The 19,050-nt window shown below is 44.8% G+C and overlaps 1 protein-coding gene across 1 annotated transcript in view; it reads left to right on the top strand.

The window, feature by feature from the left end:
• The first annotated feature begins 1,186 nt into the window (after window positions 1-1,186).
• Window positions 1,187-19,050, top strand: part of HS6ST1 (heparan sulfate 6-O-sulfotransferase 1) — a 181,492-nt gene continuing 163,628 nt past the window's right edge. The window contains exon 1 of the mRNA XM_084212384.1: window positions 1,187-1,828. Coding sequence (XP_084068510.1) covers window positions 1,311-1,828 — 518 coding nt within the window. The 5' untranslated portion in view covers window positions 1,187-1,310. The remainder of the gene's footprint in view (window positions 1,829-19,050) is intronic.

Genomic DNA, 19,050 nt, shown 5'->3' on the forward strand with positions numbered 1-19,050 from the left:
CGGTCCGCACCGCTCCCATCCCCGCAGCATCCTCCAAGCGCTGCCCTGAAGAGGGGATCGCTCTAAGGCGGCTCCGGGCCGGGCACTTCTGGCGATCCCAAGGCTTTGCTGTGTTTTGGGGGGCTGAAGATGACAAACCAACCCTGCAGCAGCCCCGCTGCCGGATGGAGCCCGCCTGACTGAGCAGCACAAAGCATTTCGCTGGGAAAGTTTGCTATAAATAACACGCCCGCCGATTTTCGCCTCAGCTTCACCTAGTAGTATTATTATTCTTATTATTCACGCATTCTGCGGCTGATGGTGTGCCCAGGCTTTTTCCAGCTCATAGCCATGTGTGTGGCCGGAGCATTTTCCTCTTCCATCCAGTCGCGACATCGCAACCAGAGGCTTGCGGTGGCCCATGTGGCGGCCGCAGCGGGGGCAGACCCGCGGCAAGCCCCACTCCTCTTCCCATGCAAATTGCCTCCAAGCGGGAGCACAAACCTAGCCCCGAGGAGCGCCGAGCTCCGCTTCTCGGGATTCATTTTAAGGCGGCACATAAAGAGCCGAGTGCTTCGGGGAGGCGCAGCCGGCTCGCAGCCCACCTAGGTCCGCAGAGCTGGGGATTTCGGGGCCGGGAGCGGTGTCCGGAGCGGGGTCGGAGAGCGGAGCGGGCTGGGGCTGAGGCTCGGGGCTCAGGGCTGGGGTTCGGGGCTGGGGCTCGGGCGGGGCCGCCGCCGGTCGGAGCGTGGCCGCGGGCGCGGGGCGGCGCGGGCGGCGCTGTGCATGCCGGGCGGGGCGGCGCGGCCAGGAAGCGCTCGCTGCCGGCCCAGCCGAGCCGAGCCGAGCCGAGCTGAGAGGAGCCGAGCCGAGCCTGGGCGCAGCCGGCGGCGGGGGCGGGCACAGCCGCGCCGGTGCCGCGGGGGCTGGGGCACGGCGGAGGCAGCGCCGGAATGGGGGTGGCTTCCTGAAGCGCGGGGAAGGGAGGGCGGGAGGAGGCTGGTTCTTGCCTTTCGGTGCCTCTCCGCCCCCCTCCTGCCCCTCTCTCTCTCTCTCCCTCTCTCTCGCAAGTTTGCCGCTGTGCCGCGGCGCCTCCGGAGCGGCTGGCTGCGGGCTGCCCCTGCCCCGCTCCCGGCGCTGCCCGCGGCGGGGCGGGCGGGGACGGCGGCGAGCCGAGGCGACCCAGGGAGCGGCCCCGCCGCCCCCGGGGAAGGCTCTGCTCCGGGGAGCAGCGGGGGGAGGCGGCTGGCACCGACGCCGAAGCTCCGCCGCCCACCCCCCGGCAGCGCCGCAGTCTGCCCAGCGCCGGCAGCCCCGGGAGATGGTGACACATGAAGCGTGCGGGAAGGACCATGGTTGAGAGGACCAGCAAGTTCTTGCTGATCGTGGCCGTCTCGGTGTGCTTCATGCTTATCCTGTACCAGTACGTGGGGCCGGGGCTGAGCCTGGGTTCCCCCAGCGGCCGCTCCTACTCGGAGGAGCTGGACCTCTTTCCCACGCCGGACCCGCACTACGTGAAGAAGTATTACTTCCCCGTGCGGGAGCTGGAGCGGGAGCTCGCGTTCGACATGAAGGGCGAGGACGTGATCGTCTTTCTGCACATCCAGAAGACCGGCGGCACCACCTTCGGCCGCCACCTGGTGCAGAACGTGCGGCTGGAGGTGCCGTGCGACTGCCGGCCCGGCCAGAAGAAGTGCACCTGCTACCGGCCCAACCGCAGGGAGACCTGGCTCTTCTCTCGCTTCTCCACGGGCTGGAGCTGCGGGCTGCACGCCGACTGGACCGAGCTCACCAACTGCGTGCCCGGGGTGCTGGACCGCCGGGAGAGCGCCGCAGCCAGGACGCCCAGGTAGGCACCGGCCCTGGGCCGAGCCCTGCCCGCCGCGCTGCCCCCGCTCCGGCCGCCTCAGCCGCCCGGCCCTGCCCCCGCCGAGCCCCCTGCCCTGCGTGCCTCAACCTGCCCCGAGCCTTCCCTCGGCTGCTTCACCTGTCCTCCCCTCCCGTCCTCCAGGCTGTGCCCTGCGCCTTCCTCCTGCAAATTTCCTGCTCTTTGCCTCCCACGCACCTCGCACGCTGCGCCCTGGAGCCCGTGGTCTGCTCCAGCAGCCTCCGTGCGCCCTTTACCGAGAGCATCTTTGAGCTGGTTACTTACTCTCTCTTTTAAGCGTTTAGCCTTTATCTCGGACATCACTTGCCACCTTTTAAGAACCGTTTATACCCCACCCTTAGTCTCAAGCTTGTCTCTGTAACCAGCTTTGCCCCTTTTCCTCCCGCTGAAATTGTTCTCCAGTGCAGCCGAGGAGAGGCACACGAGCCCAGCAGCGCTCATGCTTCCCTCCTCGCTTTACTCCCCCCAGTCTGCACACAGCTTTTTGCACATTGCAGAAAACACTCCTTAAACCCCCTTTTTATGTTCCTTGCTGTCGATCTCCTTGGGAGACCTGAGCTGGGGAAAGCAGCTCCCCTGTACTTGTTCCTTGAGTGTCCTTCCTATGTGCCCCAGGAGAGAGGGAGAGCCATCCTAAAGCACCCTCGGTGCATCCCTGTGGAACACCCGGTGTATTTCTGCCCTGTTAGCCCATCATTCCTCTGCCTTGGTCTCTTCATGAATTATAAGCTTGTAAGAGAAATTTTCTGTTTGAAGCACTATAGTAAAGACAGTTGGGTATATGAAGATCTCCAAAAGATTGTGTTATTTTAGCTTAATATACTGCTGCCTTTCATTTCATAAGAGAGTTTTTAAAATTATCACTGTTTTTAAAAATTATCACTATTTTAAAAAATTATCACTATTTTAGGAACTATGCACGTTCCTTTGATGTATTAGTGTATTAGTCATTCTATTACAGCACTTTGTAATCTGTTTGCCTTAAAGTTTCATTCAAGATCTTATGCTAATATTTGCTTCTGCCATATACTTTATTTATAGGTGTGTTGTTAATATCGTACATAATCCCTTTAATGAAAAGTGGCCTTTAAGTAAGCACATTCAGGCATCATATCTGTGTTTTCCCTGCGTTTTTTAAAAGCAATTCTTAATGATATTTCTTTCCTTGGAGCTGTGTGCAATTGCTGGGGTTCTTTATTGTCTCTGTCATGATTGCTGCTGTTTTCAGCCCGTTTCAGTGTTAGTCATCCAAGTGTGCTCAGGCTGCTGTCGTGCTGCCTGACCCAGCAAACTGAAGTATAGAACTGAAGGGTTGAGGCTCTCCTGTGCTCTTTTATTAATAAGGTGTTTGAGAACACCTCGGAGTAAAATATCCTCTGCCCATCTAGGTTGCTGCTGAGATTTTTGTGAAGTGTGGTTAGGAGAAATGCGCAAAGTTCAAACCTGATTTAAAAAAAGAAACAAAAATTACCCGTTTTGTGAACCTTGGCACTTGGCTAGCAAACCATTAACCTTATATAAAGACCTGTGTGGGTTTATGAATTGTCTCAGAGCCTTGTGTGCTTCCCTTGGCAGTTTTGTATGAAAATCTGTTTCGTGTTCAGTATTCAACTTTATTCAGCAGCTGGATTTTTTTGTACAGGTACTTAAGAAAGGGGCATGTCAGGTTGTGAGGTAGCAATTAAATTCCTTACAGCAACTCGTAGGAAGTTGAGAATCAAGTGTTGCTTTATCTCCCATGCTTGTAAATAAGATTTTCCTTGCCATTTCCTTTGGGACATCAGGAACTGTGTGCTTCTACATGCTTCTTAATTGTCTTGATTTTTGGATGTGCAGGAAAAATCATTAATCCTGTCCCATTCCCTCATATCTCTGCAAATCAAGAAATAGTTGTGCCCAGTGTTGTTTCTTGACTTCCTTTAAATCTGAGGTAGAACTTCTTTTCCAGGAGTTCAAGGACCATGATGTGAAAGCTGTAGATAATCTAAACAAAACAAAATTTACTGATCATTGTAAGCTGGGGATGGTTTTAGTGCAGCCAGCTGCTGGCTATTTTAATAATAACTGCCCTAGGATCTGTTGGACTGCAGTCCAGTTCAGCTGGCACCTTATCCAAAACGTGGTTTATTTCATGCCTAAGGAAATTGCAAATAAGAGACAGGCCATGCTTGTTTAAAATAAACATTTGATGGGTTTTCTTTGTTAAAATACAGGTAGTCTTGTGTTATGTCCATTACAGCAAGAGCAACATCCCTTTATTTGTCTACTGTGAGTGTTGGATCTCTTATGTTGAAATGGGACATCTTTTTAGGAAAGGTTCATGCTAGAGAGGCTCCTGTTTTCTAATGGAACTGAACTATGAGCATATCTCTCTCAAAGCAAACAGAAAAAGGAGCAGCAAACAACCATTCTCTCAGATTCTAATCTTATCCAATCTGGATTTTGGAGTGTAGTCTTCAAATTCAGCTTTTAAAGCTAATGTACTGGCTTCTGCATTTGCTGCTTAATACAAAGTTTAAACCTTGGCTCTTCCAAATATATGTTTGTCCCCAAAAACAAAACAGCTGACTTGTGATTACAAATAAATCTGCCTTCCAGTGAATGCTGGGAAGCATGAAGGTCACTCAGTATTGCCCACATGCACAAATCATGAGGTTCAAGCTGTTCCCTCTGTCAGGAATGCAGTTGTGTCGCTGCCCAGTGCCCTATTGCAGTACATTCCATAACCTGGGCATGGAACATAAATTTGCAATGCAATTCAACTTTCTTCATTGTTCAGTTGTTCTGTGTCAGACTTAATGATGAGGAGCCCTAGATTGCCAAAGGCTGCATTTTTTTTCTCTCTTTCTTTCTTTTTTCTGCATTGATGCAGTGTCAGGGATGGGTGTGTTAGCTCTAATGGGTCAGCACTCCAAAAAAGTGCTGGTTCTCACCCCCTTCCCACCCCCTCCTGGTGACTTGCCTGGTTTGTATTCAAAAGGCTTCTGGACTTGTTGAAGCAAATGTTATGTTTTATACACAGCCAGTGAAAGAAAGATTGATCTGTTTGAGGGTTGTAAAACTTGGGACTCCAAGGAACTCTGAAGTTGGCTGTGCTTATCAGTTAAGTCACTTAGCTGCAGTTCCCTTCATGGCTGTAGTAGAGGGCAAATTCCAAGATTTGGGGAATGGAGGCCTCATTTATTCCCTGTGCTGTTGGGCATAAATAACGGTTGCAAAAGGCTCTTTTTAAAAAGAAGCAAAATTAGGATGCGTGCCTTGAGTCACCGTGCTGATATTTCTGCAAGCAGAAACTGTGAACTGCTCCCTCCAGTTTGTTTCACTGAAAGCTTCAGAGATCAAATCTCTTCATTTCTTTAATTTGACTTCCAGAATTAGAAATTTCTGTGAACTGACCCACTAGTGCTTTGTTTGCTCCCAACACAGGAGCACAACCCTGGGTGTTCTGAATTTGGAGGACACTCCATCAGTGAACTCAACTCTAATGTGCTACAGAAGCAATAAAAGGAAATATATTACACCAGAGGAATTCTGTGTGTTTCCCCTCCTTCCTATTCCCAAAAAAAAACCCTGAACAAACCCCAGACAACCCAGGCTTTGTTGCTGTCCTGCTGGTTTCTGCTGCCTGGTGAGAACAAGAGCATCAGAGCTGGAGTTTTCCTGGAGCTGCATTATTTACATGGAAAGGATTCAAGGCACACAGTTCCTTTAAAACTGCATTTCTGGAAGCTCCCTGTTGCTGGGGAGAACCCAGGGAGCTGGTGGAGTGTTGGTTGGGCATGGCTGGCTCTGTGCTCCCCCAGCTCACACAAACACACACACTTCTTAGCACTGTGTAGATTTTTTAATTTATTAATTTTTTTACTGAGCTGCCTCAAGACATGAGCTTAGCCTTGGCTTTCTGTGCTAGTCTGTCATAGGAGTTTGGTTTCTGAGTTCATCTGTGGACAAAAATAACTAAAGTGTGTGCATGCTTCTGATTTCAGTATTTTTTCTCAAGGTTTCATACGTGTAGGAAGAAAAAAAAAATGTAATCCACAGACTTTTATGTAAGAAATCCATGGCAGGTCAGTAAAACCTGCTGTTATGCAGATCAGTCTCTGATTAGCTATTTACAGCTTATGTTTTGGGTTCCTTTTTTTGGTTTTTTTTTTTAATAAACAATTAACAGGGCTCAGCAGTTTGTTAGTTTGATTTTTCTGAAGTGTGAACTTTCACAGCTTCCAACTACATATCTGTCCCATTGCAGGGATCTGTTCTTGATGAGGTTTTTATTATATGTGTGCTTGTGAGCTGCAGAAACACGTTGTCAAGAAACCAACTGTTTGAGAGTGGAAAGCCTTACCAAATCATTTTTATAATATTAGCACTTTCTAAAAGCTTGGGCTTGCCATTCTTTTAGGATCTGTGTGTGTTGGGGGTTGAGTAATACCTGTCTGCAGGGAGCAAGGAGCATTTCTCTCCACTCACCAGTTCAACTCAGACTTGTTTATCATAAAGACCAGTGGAGAAATATCAATATAAAGCTATTTTCAGTAGCCTGGTTCATTTCTCAAACCTCTAGCACGTGGAGTATTTTAAATCCTCCTAGTCTGATAGGAAACTTTTTGCACCTGGTTTGCTCACCCACAAAGCCAGGCTGGTCTTTTACAGCCACACAATTCTAAAGGGCCAGGTAGTTTTGTTGTGAAAGTCTTTAAATTTGGCACAGTTACCAAAAAACTGGAACTCTTCAAATAGCTGCCTTAGGTTTGAGGGACTGTATTTATCTAAGCTTGATCTAAGCTTAGTTTAAATACTCTTACTGGGTTTTTGTTGCTGTTGTTGACAAAGCAAAAGGATGTGTGTGCATTTGTACTGACCTGATTTTTCAAAATCAGACATTTGGCTGTTTTTCATTAATCTTTAAACAAAAGTTGCATCATAACATTGTAATTTTGGTTTTCTTGCTTAGAAGTTTGCAAACACTCTTTGCCTAGACATCAGATTTTGCCCTTTTCTGGTTATCATTTCCTCCTCTACAAATAAAAGTGTACAGAATTCAGAATAAAGCCTTGGATAAGCACCTCTTCCCTTTTTTTTCCTGTTGTTTTTCTCATTTTTCTCATTTCTTTATTTCATTTTTTAACAATTTTGAAATAATTATTTTAGAAGAGCTGCCTTGAATTTTATTAATAACTGAACTGGATGGTTTGCTAGATACTCCCATTATAAGGAGAGTAATTAAGAACTGGTCCCCTGTAGATGCACATGGGTTCCACCATGCTAGTGCAGGCATTTTTTTGGGGTTAATTACTTAGCTATTAGAGTTTGTAACATTTTGTGTGACCCTTCTTGGCCACAGCAATGCCAAGCCCAGTTTTTAGGGCTCTGCTGCAGGCTCCTGGTTTGGCAGTGTGAGATGGAGAACACCCTTCAAGAAATAAAAACCCAATATGATCTCCAGCAATGCCATTGTGTCAGCTTTATGCTTCACAGGAAGCAATCTGTGATGGATGGAATTTGGATTTCATTAGAGGCTGTAGGTGAAAAAAATTGGATGTTGCCTGGTGGAACAGCTGCAGAATTACCTGGTGTGACTGGGGAGGGGAGTGTGGTGAGGACTCTTCCCTGCAGGAGGCTGGGGTTGGGTATCTTGAGTTGGATATGAGAATGTGAGCTGGATGAGGTCATGTTACCCCTGGAGAAAGCACTGCTAGAGAGGATGAAGTTACAGCTGGAGATGATTGCAATGCTGCCTCTCCCTGGGCCTCTGCTCCTTCTAGGGAGGAGGAGGAGATCAGCCTCCTCTGGTGGCCCCTTCCCTCCTTGATTTGTGGGGTTAGGCTTCATGGGCTTGTCCAGCAGTCAAGCTGAAGCTTTTTGCTGTAGAAACTGGAGGAGTCTCACCTGGGACCTGTTTCCTGGAAAGTAATTCATGGAGTTATTTCAGGAGACTTCCTCAAGAGTTCATTTCAGAGGTGAGATTGATGTGCCTCACCTGAGTCATGTTTGTGCACAGTGCCCACGCTTCTGGCTGGCTCCAGAGTCCTGGGTGACTCCTTGCCAGCATGTTCCTAGCCCAGATGTTACTCACAAAAAGGAACAGCAGAGCTCCACAAACATCAAGATAAAGCTAATCAAGAGGGGTTGTGGCTGTGCTCTACTGGTGACTTTGACCCAGAAGCAAAGAGTAATGAGAGAACATGCCTGATTTTAAATTTGCTTAGAAATACCTATCTTATCAAACCTATGACATCAATTCAGAGTCTCCCTGCTATATTGTCTTGTACAGATTATGGCTTTTGTAAATCTTGGGAAGTGGGAAAGCAGCATAGGCAATTGCCTTCAGCCAGTCAGAGAACTAAAATCTCTGGTTTATGTCTCTTTTATTTTAAACTTTCAATTATTTGGAAGCAATTTTACCAAATTTGTGGCAATAATGCTTTAAATAGGTAATAATTTGTCAGTGAACACTTGGGATTGTGCTTGGTTTAAAAAGCCAGAGTGACATAACTCCACAAATCTTTGTTCATGCTTTTATTTCCACAAGGTACTAGAACAGAGAGGAATTTTCTGTTACTGACTGAAATTGTGCTTTGTCAAGCAAAGATGAAGCATGGTCTTTAATTCCTAATATTTACAATTGTGATAGCTACCAAGTCAAGATTTTTGGATGAAATTTTGCTTGATGTGGACAGAAGGGAATGATACATGAGAAGCAAAGACCTTCATAAACTGAGATATTGCTGGGTTTGGAGAATAAACAAAGTCCTGCAGGAAGAACATGGAGCTGAAGTAGCCCATTAGAAATTTGCTTGTTTCACCAGTGATGGCTGACCTTAAAAGCAAACAAACAAGCCAAAAAAACCCCACCCTGCGCTTGTTGTAAAGGAATTGAAATAGAATGATGAGGGAAATATACCCACTTGAGGCCACACTGTTTGATGTAGTTCTGTTCCCCCTTCTGTTTCCGTAACAGAGCACTCTGCAGGAAATGCAGGCTCGAGAATGTCTCTGAAGAGTCCTTTGGAGATGATTGTCACAAAGGCACAAAGAGCCTGCAACACCCCTGTGCTGTAGCAGTCAGCTCTGAGATCTGAGGAGGATGCTCCACACAGTCAGTCCTCTGTGCTGCTGCCAAAGGAGGAGCTATTTCCCTGTGCGTGTCTGCTGGAGCCTGGCATCTCTTGGGGGTGGGAAAAGGGTTTTCAGCAAAGGTCCGTGCAGGGAGAGCTCATCAGATGAAAAGCATGATAGGGTTTAGTTACATTTCTACATTTAGTTAAATTTCTGCATTTATTAAATGGTGTGCCATTTCTGTGCTTAGTACTACAGAAGTAGAAGACACGATTGTGAGAAATGGATTTGTAAAGTCATAGTAGTACTGTGTAGCAAAAGCTAATAAGCTGAAAAACATTTGTAAAGTATTGTAACTGGGAAATTAGTTTTCTTATTGTTTAGACATAGTGTAGTATATACTTCTTCGTGTCTTCATCAAGACTGAAAATAGAATAAAATCTTTTAAAACACCTCTCAGTTACCCCATCTCTATAAAAACTTAAAAAACCAACACTGGATGTGTTTCATCCCTACAAACTGCTGAATAAGGCTAAGGATATGAGATATTCTGGGACATCTCTTTTTCAGTGGTGTGTCCAGAAAGGGTTAAGAAGGTCCCCTTGTCCACCTTTAGCTGTAACCTGAACTTTTTAGCAGTGCTAATTATATCTCAGCAGTTCTAATTATAGCATTCTTTCACCTGTGTTTCTCAAAGCCTCTTGAAAATTTATAGTAAACAGCACCTGGTGTTATATTAATTTCAGACTTCAGGTCTGTGCCTTCATTTCAACCTAAAGACTCTTCAGGGGTCTGTCTTAAAGTTGGCTTTGGCCATAAATCTCAGACTTTCCTGCCCAGTCACTTGGGGTCACTTTGGTTCCTTCACTACTTGTTAGTTTGTTAGTGTTTGGTTCTGTTTTTCCCTTCCTTCCAGCCTTTCAGTGGTAAATTCTACACTGTAGCTCACCTATGTTTTTCTAGAGGAAATATTTCAGAATTTCCTGCCAATTTAAACAAGAAAACAGCTATTTGCAATTAACTTTTTATGGTCTGACTCCATGTTTTATTTCATAACTAATCTCCATCCCATCAAGCAGAGATTCTTTGATTACACCTCACTGCAGACTGAAATACTGTGATCACTTTTATGGAGCTGTTCTACATGAGGGGGAAACCTCAGAGATTGCTGAGCAGCCTTTGCATTTTTGTTTTTAAAACAGACCAAATTTCCTTTTGCTTAATGTTAATCTTCAAGTACTAACAAGATGATTTGAGATTTTTCAGCCAAATAGGATCACTTAGAGTTTGAAAATGCATGGTGACTTTGCACTAATTTCAGATCTATTGAAAGGGACCTTGAAAAGCATTACACTGGTCATTCTTTTTTTTTTTTCATAGAAAAGTGTAGCTTGTATTTTTTCCTCTCAGCTGTCTCAGAAAATTTAAACATCCAAGCAAATACTGTAAGAACAGAATCGACTTTTTTTTTGTTTAAACTAACAGCTCTTGCTGCCATGACCCCCTTGCTCTCAGTAAAGATTTTAGTTGGGATACCTGTGACCCTATATCAAAGCATCAGGATAAAAATCAATGCCTCACAGCTAAGACAAACAGCAGCAGCATGCTGACTCACCAATTTCCTGACAGGTTTTGCTTTCCTGCTGGAGATAGACCAAAGTACAAGCAGAACAGGAATCGCTGAGTATCACCATAATCAGGAAACCATCCCTTCTGTTAACATGGCTTAAATCACAAAAGACAGGATTACCTTCTTCTGTTCTCTGCCTCTTTCCCTTCTCTTGCCACCTGTGCCTTTTTTTAGGCCTTTGAAAGAGAAAAGGCAGATGTGAAGTGGGTAGCTGTGCAAGGAGGAGGATGGAGCAGATTTATTCTGGCTGCTGAAGGGAGTGCAGGAGGGGTCATTTAGATTAAACCCCCCATTAAGGGGAAGACTTCATCCCTGGTGTACTGCACAGAAAAGAGATATACTGTTGCAATATGACTCAAAATGAACAATGCACCTTGAGATGTTTAAGGTAAAAAAAGGTACATTTATTTTTGGAAGTTGATATAGAATTTTAAAAGTGACTATGAATTAAAAAATAAAATACTTCTCTAATTACACTAGTTAAACTAACAGTTCATCAATTCTCCTTCAAAAAGAAATACAAAACAATCATTATTTACATTATAAACATCAAAAAGTTTAAAAAACCTTAAAAGAATAGGGCAACAATATACAACTGCAAAAGAAGCCTTTTCAGGTAAGGAAATGCCTTGGCATCTCCTCTAGGAGGGCAAAACTGGAACTTCTTGTTCTGAGCACCTGAGAGAAGATTCTCTCATTGGTCATACTCCTCTGGCTGGTGTTATTCTTTGCACCATATCCAAAATAAATCATCTGAAGCATTTTTTTTCCCCACTGAAGTTTTCTTTGGTTTATTTAGCTGTGTTCACAAATATGTTTAAAAATGACACCATCTTTCTGTGTGTGTGCATAACCTGACTCCAGTGGAGCCTCAGACCTGGCCAGAGGCAGTGTGGGGAGGTCCTGTATTTTTAACAACCAGATTGTGTTACACATATCATGTCTCTGGCTGCTGCTACCAGTGGCTTTGATTTTGAAATGTAATATTACACTGAATGCTAATGACTCAATATTGCCCTTCATTACTAAAGCCATTATTTGGGCCCAGCATTTAATCCTGCTCTTTTTCTTGTATTTCAAATAGGCTTTTTCTGAGCAATGTGTTATTTCTTTATAACACCTGAGCAATTTTATTTTCCATTCCCTGAACTAATACTTTCTTTCAGGTTGCCATCATCTTGTACCTTGATTGCTTCAATCTGTTTCTGAGCTTGATAAATTAAGTTTCTTTCCCTTTAGAGGTCTCTTACTGCCTAACCCTTCTCACTCTCATAAGTTACCAGATTTTTACTGGGGGGGCTCTTTTTCTTCTGATATTTGAAGAGCTCCTTTTGTAATAGGTCAGAAAGTTTTTGCCATGCAAAATATAACTGTGCCAACATCAGAAACAACTGTTAGTCTGAACAGTCAAATTTAATGCAGTCAATACACTTAAATATTTTTGGTGAGATACTGCTGCCTTCTAACACTGCTCAGAAGGGGTTGTTTTCATGACTTTGACTAAATTGGATGAAGCTGACACCTGTTTATGGAGGCAGTCATACATAGCAGACACATACCTTGTAGAAACTCCAAAGTAGCCAATTGCTATTTTCAGCAGTTCCACTTCACAGATCCCAGTTTTCAACCCTGACTCTTCAGAATTCACTCAGGCTCCAGGCAGACAGTGTGCCAGCAGTTTCTATGAGCTTCATTTTCTGTTTTTAAGACAAAATGGCACTCCAAATATTGAAATGGTGACACAAAAATCACTGAATGATACATGAGTTTGAATTTAAAATATAACCCTGTTGTTGACTGTTTCTATTTGCACAGGGCTGGCTGTAGGTGATCTCCTGTGTGTGCCAAGAAGGGACTGAAAAACAGCTCCCACAATTGTCTGACCTCTGGTTGGTTTACAAGGACTATGTGACTCCCACCAAAAAGGGATTTTCAGGGAGTTATTCAATGGCAGAAGGAGCTGTAGTTAAATTTTGGGTGTAAAAGGAGCATCTGAGGTTTGCCATGCAACAAAGAGGTAATAAGGGAATAAGAAGGAATCATACATAACTTGTGTGGACTAGGATTTTCAGGATGTAGATGGTTTGTAAGTTACCAATAAAGCTTTTTTAAAAATAACTGTAAAGTCTTTGGTCTTAGTGAAGACATAGTTTCAATTTCTTGCCTTTCTTTCCACCTAATTTCTTTGCCTTGGGATTTGCTGCCAAAACTGTGTGCAGTTCTATAAAGAATTAATATTGGACTACAGCATGCAAGAAAAATACTTGAAAGGTCTATTGTGAATCAATACAGTTTGTGAGACAACTAGCTTAGAGAATTTTAAACACATTTGTCCTCCCTCACTTCTAAAGCATATTTAGTTTTTTTAGCTACTACCTGCAAAGAATGTATTTTTTAAATTATGATTTAGACAGCTCCTCAGAAGAATAATTTGGCAAGTTCTGTGTAACTTTCCAACTTCTTTTCTTAGTGTTAGCTGCCTCAAGATGACTGAAGAGGTCGTGGATTTGCCTTCAGCTATTCTGAAGGTTTGCCATGCTGTGACACGCTGCTTGGAGCAGCTGCTCTGAACAGCAGTGCATGAAAAAGAGAGGTGTCTTTCCCTGAAAATGCAATCAAAAATCAGGATTAGTGCTTGGAAACAGATGAACTTGTGGTGGCTGTGATATAGAAGTTTTCCACGTTCCTTTGGGAAGGAATTTTGCTTGGAACTTTTGGGTTCCTGTGTGCTCAGCGGTGTGGGGGGCATCTTCCTTGGGCATCCCTTTCTCAGAAACATTCCTGAAGGTTTTTCTGGATTATGGTTGAGCCACAGCAGTTCTATCTAGGTGTTAACCTGCCTAAGACAGCAGCTCCTGGGTAGAAATATTCCCCTGGTTGGCTGAAGTGTTTGCACAGTGCTGTAACAGGAGCTGTCAGCAGGAGCAATGCAATTGTTTTGTCTGAACGTTTGAAATGGGCTGATGGAAACAGTTGTGCTTAATAAGATTCCACTGTCTGGAAAGCAAACAGGAAATCATCCATCCCATTTCCATCCCAGCAGAAGGCCCAGCCAGGGCTGTGGAAGCTGGGCATTGCAGAAGCTGGATGCCTGCCCAGGTTAATTTGTTCTTCAGGGAAGTGAGCAGAGACTGTTCTTAGCCTGGCCGGCTGTCCCAGCTTGCCCAGGCAAGTCTCAGGTTTGTTTGACAGTGCCAAGCCTGGGTTCTGCACACTGTTTGCACAGCCAGCTCTCAGGTGCTGACCTCTGAGGGGCTGCTGGGCATGTTCAGCACAGGTTTTGTGCTCACAAGTGCAGGGGATGCTTCTCTCACGGTGTCTGGGGGAGCCAGGCACTGCTCCCACCTTCTGTCCCCAGAGCTGTTCAGGGAGCATCTCCCCTGTCACTGAGCCAGCAAAGGAAGCAGCACCACCAGCAAACTCATTTGTTACACAAGAGAAGATTCTTGCCATACCTGTGAGTCTGTCTTTGTGAACAGCCCAGGTATCCTCTCTGAAAGGCAGCAGAGAACTTTGCCTGATTTTCATACTCAGGGAAACTGCTCCTTGCCATCTGACCTGAAAGACTTCAACAATTGTTATTTTTTATTGTCTGTTAACTGGGGTCACCTTGGAGCTCTTTGAAACGTTGCCTGCTTGAGGAATGGGGAAATATTTGCATTCCAGTCTTAGTTTACCAGTCTTGAAACCACAGATATGAAAAGCCATTACCTGGCAAAGCTGTGTAAGGACTGTTGTTCTTGAGGACAATATTGACAGGATGGGAATGTGGACACACTCTGCTTCTTCAAATTCCTCTACAGTGTAACTGGTAATCCCTGAGCCATTCTGAGTGGGATATTATTTGTACTTTTTAGAAATGCAGAAATAGAGGCAAAGGCTCGATTGCTCACCATGGCATGTGGCAGGACACCAAATCTGTGACAAAATGTGTTTGTTGAGTGCTCATCCATGTGCTTACAGCAGTGGGTTGTGCCTTGCCACAAGCTGTGTTGTACAGCACGATGCAATTTTGGGATCTGCTCAGGGAATGAGCTTGCATTGGACTGTGTAACTTGGTAACAGATTTTCAGTCAGACACCAGGAGTAAAGATCTTCCAAATCAGTTTTCTAAACATCTGGAAACAAATGCAGAAGTAAATCTTCCTGCAGGCTGTCCACAGTATGACTGCTTCCATTTGGAAATCACTTCCCCCTAAGGCTTTCAGTCAGAATTCCTTCTTGGGGAGAGCATTTTCTTCTTGTGCTCTAGCTGGTGTTGGAGTGGGATGACTTAACACTTGAGGTGTAGTTGGCCTGTAATGACAATATAAATCACTGCAGGAGGGGTGCAGCTGCAATTTGTAAAAAGTGCTGGATGATCAGCAGTGTGTCCTGCCTGCTGCATGGATTGTGGTTAGCTGTGATGAAGCACTGCTTGTCAGGGTATCACTCAGCTGGAAACCTCACAGAAATTGAAGGATGGATTCTCTGAACGTTCTGGAGATGTGGGATGCTTGGTCTGCCAAATACTTCAGGCAGGATGAATTGACCCCTTTCCTAATTAGGATATTTCCTGATTCTTGTGAATTTCTGAAGTTATTTGGGGATTGTCATGAAAAGTCTGTTTTCTGGATTGAAGCCCAGCCAATCCCAAATCTGGAAATAACTGCTCATGAGAGCAAAAAGAACAGTTATATTTGTCAGCTCTACTATTGTGGGTGAGATTTAGAGACTTGCCTAGTGCAGACAGGATCTGAGAAGAGTTTTCTCTTCTGGAAATAAGTAGAATTACTTGCACACCAAGGAATTTATGTGGCCCTTCACTCCTTTTCATGGGAATCTGCACTAGTGTTGGGATGTTTGTGAAAGTTTAAACTAAACCAAGTTAAAACAGATGCATTACACTAAAGCTGGATGCTCTACCTGTATGAACCATAACATGCTGAATTATTCTGAAAATCACCATGTAATATGTGCAAAAACCACCCAAAACAGTATAGATAGGAAGCAGTGCTGGCAAATTGCAAAGGTGTCAAGTTATAAAAGTTCTTGGATGCTTCAGGATTTACGGCTGGAATATTCCAGTCATGAGAAAAACTCTTTTGCATGTGAAGTGGTCTCTGTGGGGTCAGTGAGGGGAGAATATGTGGAGGAAACCACTGGGCGTTAACAGCTTCCCACAGGATAAAGCACAAACAGTCCTTCCTTCCAAACATCCAGTTACTGGGTGTGAGCAGGAACTCAGAGCCTGATTCTTAATTAAGAATACTGGCCTCTTGCTCCAGAAAATAGTTAAGCAGCTGTTTATAGCAGTGAGGGAGCTCAGAGGAGGAGCTGGTTATACTGATTCATTCTGGTTATTGGCTTTTCTTTCCTCTTTCTAGTTCTAAGTCATTTAACTGGGACTTAACAGCTAAAGCTGGGACTGTCCTGCATCTCACATAATCCTTTCTTATTTTCCATTCTGCTTGATGATGCAAGTTGAAACAAAGGCCTGGTTGTTTAAACTCTAAAAAAAGTTCATGTGCTTCTAAGCCTGGCTTTTAAATCACACCTCCAGGCCTGTATGGAAAAGCTACAGGCAAGTTTTGAGCAATTCATTCTTCACTCTGTTCTGCACACAGCTGATGGCATCACAAGAGGGGCAGGAGGAGAATTAGCATGCAGATGTTTTTTTTTAGTGCTCTGCCTGGTTAGAGATGGAGCTGGGACCAGTGCTTTGGGGTCAGGTAAGGAAATACCTGGAGCTGTCACCCCCAGGGTCACAGGATCAATGCTGAATGTGCTAAAAGCTCACATGCTGCTGGGCAGTATTTTCAGAGCTGCTCTTGGGTAGCAGATGTTCTCTCTAAAATGTGACTGTCCATATGGCACCAGGCATACAAAAAGGGCAGACCCCTATTTCTTTTAAAGCCCAACTTGAGCAAGATAGAAAGAAATGGAGGGACTGAGCTATGCGAGTGGCCAGGTCATTTGTCATGTTCTAACACTTGCACTGATGGTTTCTGCCTTCTCCAAGTAGCCCCTGTGGCATGCCAGAGTGCTCCTCTGCTCTTTGGAAACAGAGCAGTGGTGGTGGAGAGTGGGACAGAGGTGTCACTGCTCTTGAAGCACATTTGGACACTGCTCTCAGTGTCCGAGCTGTGATCCTGACATCCCTGAATCACCTCACTGCAGTTCTGTGATTCAAGGACCATCCAAACTTACATCCAAGGGCTCCTTGGACACAAACACCAAAAATGTTCCATTTACTCAGGTTAGAAAAGTTTCAAAGGCTACACTATGGAATGTAGGAGAAACCTGGCCTTTCAAATGAGGCTTTTGGAGATAGTCACAGTGGCCATCAGTTCAGTACCTTGGGCAGGTACTGGGAGTTCTTGTTCTTCCTTTCATTTTAATGGCACTGTACAGCTCTGAAGAAGTTTTTATAAAGACAGTGAGTTGTAAGCTGGCCCAGGAGACAGGAGCAGTTTTCCCACACGTGTTTGAAGGCAGAAAGAGACAGTGTTAGTACCAGAAATAAACATGGATCTGGGCTTTAAATAAGGAGTTCAGCTTTCTTAGCATTTGTGTAGTTTTGATTTCCTCCTTGAGCTTATGAGAGTTCTCTTTGCTTGGCAGAAGGGAGGTGTCTCAAGAAGGAGCTGTTTGGGGTATTGCTCCATCCTCTGTGCATTACCTCTTTTTCCCACACAGGAGCAATTACAACATTTCAATTTTTTTTCTTTCTTTTTTGCCAATTGATGGGGGGATAGAATGTAAGAAAATAAAGATAGTGCAGAAGGTAATCTCACCCCTGAAGAGTTGCAGCTGTGCTAATTACCAAAGATTAGGAACAGGCCTGCCCTTAACAGGCCACAGCTGTGTCCAATAAGGATGAGTGCTATAAAAGAGTGGGTTGGAGTTTGTTGGCTGTGCTGTGAGGAAGAAGGAGTCAGTGCTGCAAGGAGCTGCCCATGAGAAATCACCAAGAAGGTAGGGGAGCTTTGCAATGAGATGATAACATGGAGATGCCAGCACTTACTAACTCTTAAGCTAAGAAAGATGGAATTCAGTCTGAGAGCCACAGAGTTAAGTGAATCTGTCACAGGATTCTGAGCCACTTCTGAAAAAAGGCTGGATTTAGTTTCAACACTTCAGTAATGCAATTCAGTCATGAGTAGCAGCCTCAGGAGAGGTGCACTAACTAAAAGTCTTCATTTGCAGCTGTCTCCTGAGAGCTCTGAGATGGAATGGGGATAAGGTGTCACACTGAAGATGTTTTGTGTTATTGATCTAACCTGGAGTGGACAAAAAAGGACTCATGTGTGACAAAAAGAAAGATTGGGCTGTCCATGCAGGCTTGTGGCTCAGCATATTTGGTTTCAGTGGCAACAAAACAGAATTTTTGGTGCTTTTAAGTCTTTTCTGGCCTTGCATGGCAGCGCTGCTTGGGGTTATGGGTATCCAGTGCATCCTGCTGGGAAAGGTAGGCATGAAGAGGACACTGGGAGGTGCCTGAGTTCACTGGCCAACAATCTCCATTTGCAGGGAGGGGGAAGCTAAATAGAGGAACATTTTCAACTCCAGCAGAGTCTACTCTGGTGTGCTGCAGGCTGCCTTTTCCACAGGGATTTGTGAGTTCTGTGGAGTGCACCCCTGTTATCTGTGTGGATGTGTGTGTCATGATGTAGTTTTGAAGATTTTCCACGTGCTCTCCTCTAAGCCCAGCTCAAACTACGTGCAGAAGGCATCACCAGTGCTGTTAGAAAGCTCTTGAAGCTCTGCTGAGCTCCCTTCCCATGCCAGGGCCATAAACTGCTTCAGGGCTACCTCAGATTAAGTTGGCAGCAGCCTCAGAACTTTTGAGTGTCTGTTGTGTTTGCAGGGTGATGATGAATCTGACTCCATGTTCTCAGAAGGCTAATTTATTATGTTATGATACTATATTGTATTAAAGAATACTGAAGTAAACTATACTAAAGAATATAGAAAGGATATTTACAGAAGGCTACAAGGATAATAATGAAAACTGGTGACTCTTTCCAGAGTCCTGACACAGCCTGACCGTAATTGGCCTTTAAGTCAAAACAATTCACATGAAACCAATAAAATAGTCTCCAAACACCTTCCAAAGCAGCAAAACACAGGAGAAGCAATCAGATAATTATTGTTTTCCTTTTTCTCTGATGCTGCTCAGCTTCCCAGGAGCAAAATCCTGGGCAAAGAGATTTTTCAGAAAATGTGATGGTGACAAGTCCTGACTGCTCTCACTTATGAGCATTTCTTGCTGTTAACAAGAAGTGCCAGACCTGGAGTTGAGTTTGGTAAGGACAGTTTGAACCCTGCAGGCAAACAGGACAGACAGACCCACCAAGCTCAGCAGAAATCTCTCCTGGTGCCAGATCCCTTGGTGTCACACTTGTCACAGCTCAGAGCTGAGTCCTTCCTTCCTGTCTTCTCTTGAAGGTTGTTCCTCTCTTTACCTGTGTTACACAATTTCAGTTTTCAGTGCTGCTGTCCCACTTGCAGA

This window comes from Fringilla coelebs (genome assembly GCF_963513975.1).
Source record: "Fringilla coelebs genome assembly, chromosome: 10".
NCBI classification, from domain to species: Eukaryota; Metazoa; Chordata; class Aves; order Passeriformes; family Fringillidae; genus Fringilla; species Fringilla coelebs.